This window comes from Apteryx rowi, unplaced genomic scaffold (genome assembly GCF_003343035.1).
Source record: "Apteryx rowi isolate R43461 unplaced genomic scaffold, aptRow1 scaffold_967, whole genome shotgun sequence".
Classification (NCBI taxonomy): Eukaryota; Metazoa; Chordata; class Aves; order Apterygiformes; family Apterygidae; genus Apteryx; species Apteryx rowi.
The window spans coordinates 131,199-134,195 of record NW_020451279.1 but is presented as its reverse complement, the minus strand read 5'-3'; the positions used below and the strand labels follow the sequence as shown (position 1 = coordinate 134,195).

The 2,997-nt window shown below is 38.6% G+C and overlaps 1 protein-coding gene across 1 annotated transcript; it reads right to left on the bottom strand.

The window, feature by feature from the left end:
- Nucleotides 1–1,734: 1,734 nt before the first annotated feature.
- LOC112960482 (G-protein coupled receptor 12) lies at nt 1,735–2,739 on the bottom strand. The gene has a single exon (XM_026054753.1). The coding sequence runs from the start codon at nt 2,737–2,739 to the stop codon at nt 1,735–1,737; it is 1,005 nt and encodes a 334-aa protein (XP_025910538.1).
- Nucleotides 2,740–2,997: the final 258 nt, after the last annotated feature.

Genomic DNA, 2,997 nt, shown 5'->3' with positions numbered 1-2,997 from the left:
CATCTGAGATTCAGCTTTGTGTATACCATATGATTCCTAACGTCACAGGAACTCTGCCACAAAAAGCTACAGTCATCCAAACATCCATGTGAAAAGGAAAGATTCCATTTGAAAAAATCCATATCAACATGGTTGTCTCTACTATCTATAATACAGGTATATTTTTTCATTGAACTTTAAATATTGCTCTTTTTACACTTGTGACTTTTTTTTTTTTTTTAAACTGTAATGGAAGATACTGAAGCAACAATACAGTATACTGACTTTGACATTCAAAGGAATATAACCTCATACTGATGCCAGGGCATTAACACATGTTGCTCCCATTAACACTAATGGCAGTGGTAATATAAACTCCCACGCACTGACATTAGGATACACCTTAAGTTTCATGAAGAAATCTTTCAGGAAGATTTTCTCTCTGACAATCAAGTATTCTTATTAGAAAACAATGTTTTACTTCTATTGCATACTAATGTGGCTTCAGTAAAAGTTTAGAAGCAGTTTTAAATGTAACCATTCATGAGAGGAAGCTCTGCTTTTTAGACCAGAACTATCACCCTGTAATGAAGTGAAATGATATGTATACAGTGCAAAGAATCATGATCTGTGACGGATGAAACTGCCAGAAAAGGAGAAAATACTGTTTCATGTTGCAATTTTGGTTGCATACAATTATGAACCAGATATGCTCTGAGAATTTATAAAACTTCAGAATTTTAAATTATAGCAGAAAAACAAGCAGCAATAGTTGTGACTTGGCAGCAAACTTAAAGGGAACCATTTAACATAGATGCTAAATATGTGCTGTAAGTTATTTGTAGGTTATTTCATTAGATATTCCCTTGTACACTTCTGAAAAGATTAACTTGTCCGAGAAACTTAAAGTGCTGCATCAATTACAAATGCATAGCCAAAAGAGGCCATATTGTTTCATCAATTTCAAAACTCCCCATCGACTTCAGTGGGGAATTCTTTTTAAAATTAATAGTATAATGAGCTCTGATGTCCCATATCTAAGTGAAATCATATGCCTGATTTTTGAGAAGAAAGGCAAAGAATATCTTCTGTTTTAACATCCAGCCAGAACTCAAGAGAGAACAGGTAACACTTTAAAATAATGATCGAGCTAATTCATGCTGAGACCTAAATTAAAAAGCTGTGCAGGTACTTCCTCACTTAGAGCACATTTGTTGCACTGAGATTATTACCATAAATATCATATAAATCAGTATGATTGGCCATTATTTTGAAGAGTATTCTGATGATATACAAATGAGTTTGTGGTAACAGGACTTTTTTTTTAATGTTTTAATAAGAATTAAAGAGGGAAAGAAAATCCTGACAACAAAATAAAACATGCAGTATGACTGAAGACAATCACGAACAATTTCAAAGTAGGTATGCTATTTCAATCTAATTTTAATTAGCAAAATTAATGTAAAATCATGGCAAACATGGCAAAGCCTGGGTTATATACTTATATTATAACAAAAGACCCTGAGCAACACTAGAAATCTGTAAGAACACTGATTATTTTGATTTTGGAAATCTCCCTTAAACCACTTGATTCATTTTGGTCACTGGGGTTTTCTGTTTACAAAAAGGTCAGTGCATCCTGTGGTTTTTGTATGAACCCAACACATACCATTTAACGAACGCATCTAAACCAAAAACAGGTCTGCAAGAATGTCTGGAAAACAATATGATAATGAGTGTCCTTCTAGCTGTCAATCAGACATCACTGGGTGATCTTGCTCTCTGAGACAGGTTAGAAGGTATACAGCCACAACAGATGAGCCAAAGTGCTTTTTGTATCTCCTGGTTCCTAAAAGCATATATTACAGGATTGATGATGGAATTGTACGTAGCTGGCAGGAGGGTGGCGTAGGTATATATAGAAGGATAGGTGTAATCTGCTATTAAAGAATAGAGTGTAAAAGGCATCCAGCAAGCAGCAAAAGTCCCCAAAATAATGGCCAAAGTAGACACTCCTTTTCGGGTGGTCACATAGTGGGAAGTGGCCAGGAAATGGTGTTGCAAGGCAATCTGATGGGCATGGCGCATCACGATTTTACAGATTTGAATGTAGAGCTGCAGCATGAGGGCAAACATAAGCAGGAAAGAGACTGAAAGGACAGCTGCATTATTTTTAGTGAGTGGTCTGATAACACTGCAGGTGGATTCATCTCCGAGGCAGTTCCAGCCCATTACAGGCAGCAGTCCAATACAGATAGACGCTCCCCAGAGCAGTATAAGCATGACATAGGTAAAAGTGACAGTCCTTTCTGAATTATAAGTCAAAGCGTAATACAGCGAGAGGTAACGATCAACAGTAATAGCCAGCAAGCTGCTGACAGAGGCAGAGAAAGAGGCCACAATCAGTCCAATTGTAACCAGTTTGGTCGCTTCTGACTGCAGAAGGTAGGCAAAAACAAAATTGATGATCAATCCGATTCCCGCTAAGAGATCTGCAAGTGCCAGGCTGCCTATCAGGAGGAACATGGGGGCACGCAGACTGGGATTATGGAAAATGATAAGAACCACAACGGCATTTTCGCAGGAGATAAGGGTTCCTGAAGTACACAGAACAATGTCCCAGGGGTTGACCAAGAGCTCTGGCTCCGGGTCTACAACAGGAACCAGGGAGGAGCCTGCGGCTGAGACATTCTCTGTGGAGCTGGCTTCTACATGGTCCTGAGGCAGCCAGCTCAAATTAACCTTCAGATCTTCATTCATTTTAACCCCCGTCTTCTTCAACAGAAAGACACTGTTTTTAATGTTCGCACACAAGCACTCACCAAACCCAAGAACATGCAACACCTCAAGACAGCAGCGCCAACCTCATATGCAGGCAGGCACTTGTTACATAAATGTGGCAATAAAAACAGGGAAAAAAAAACAAAAAAACAAAAAACCGTTAAACTGCCCCAAATTATCTGCGGGAGGACCAACACGGCCACAAAGCGATTCTAAAGGTGATTTCCTTCACCTGGG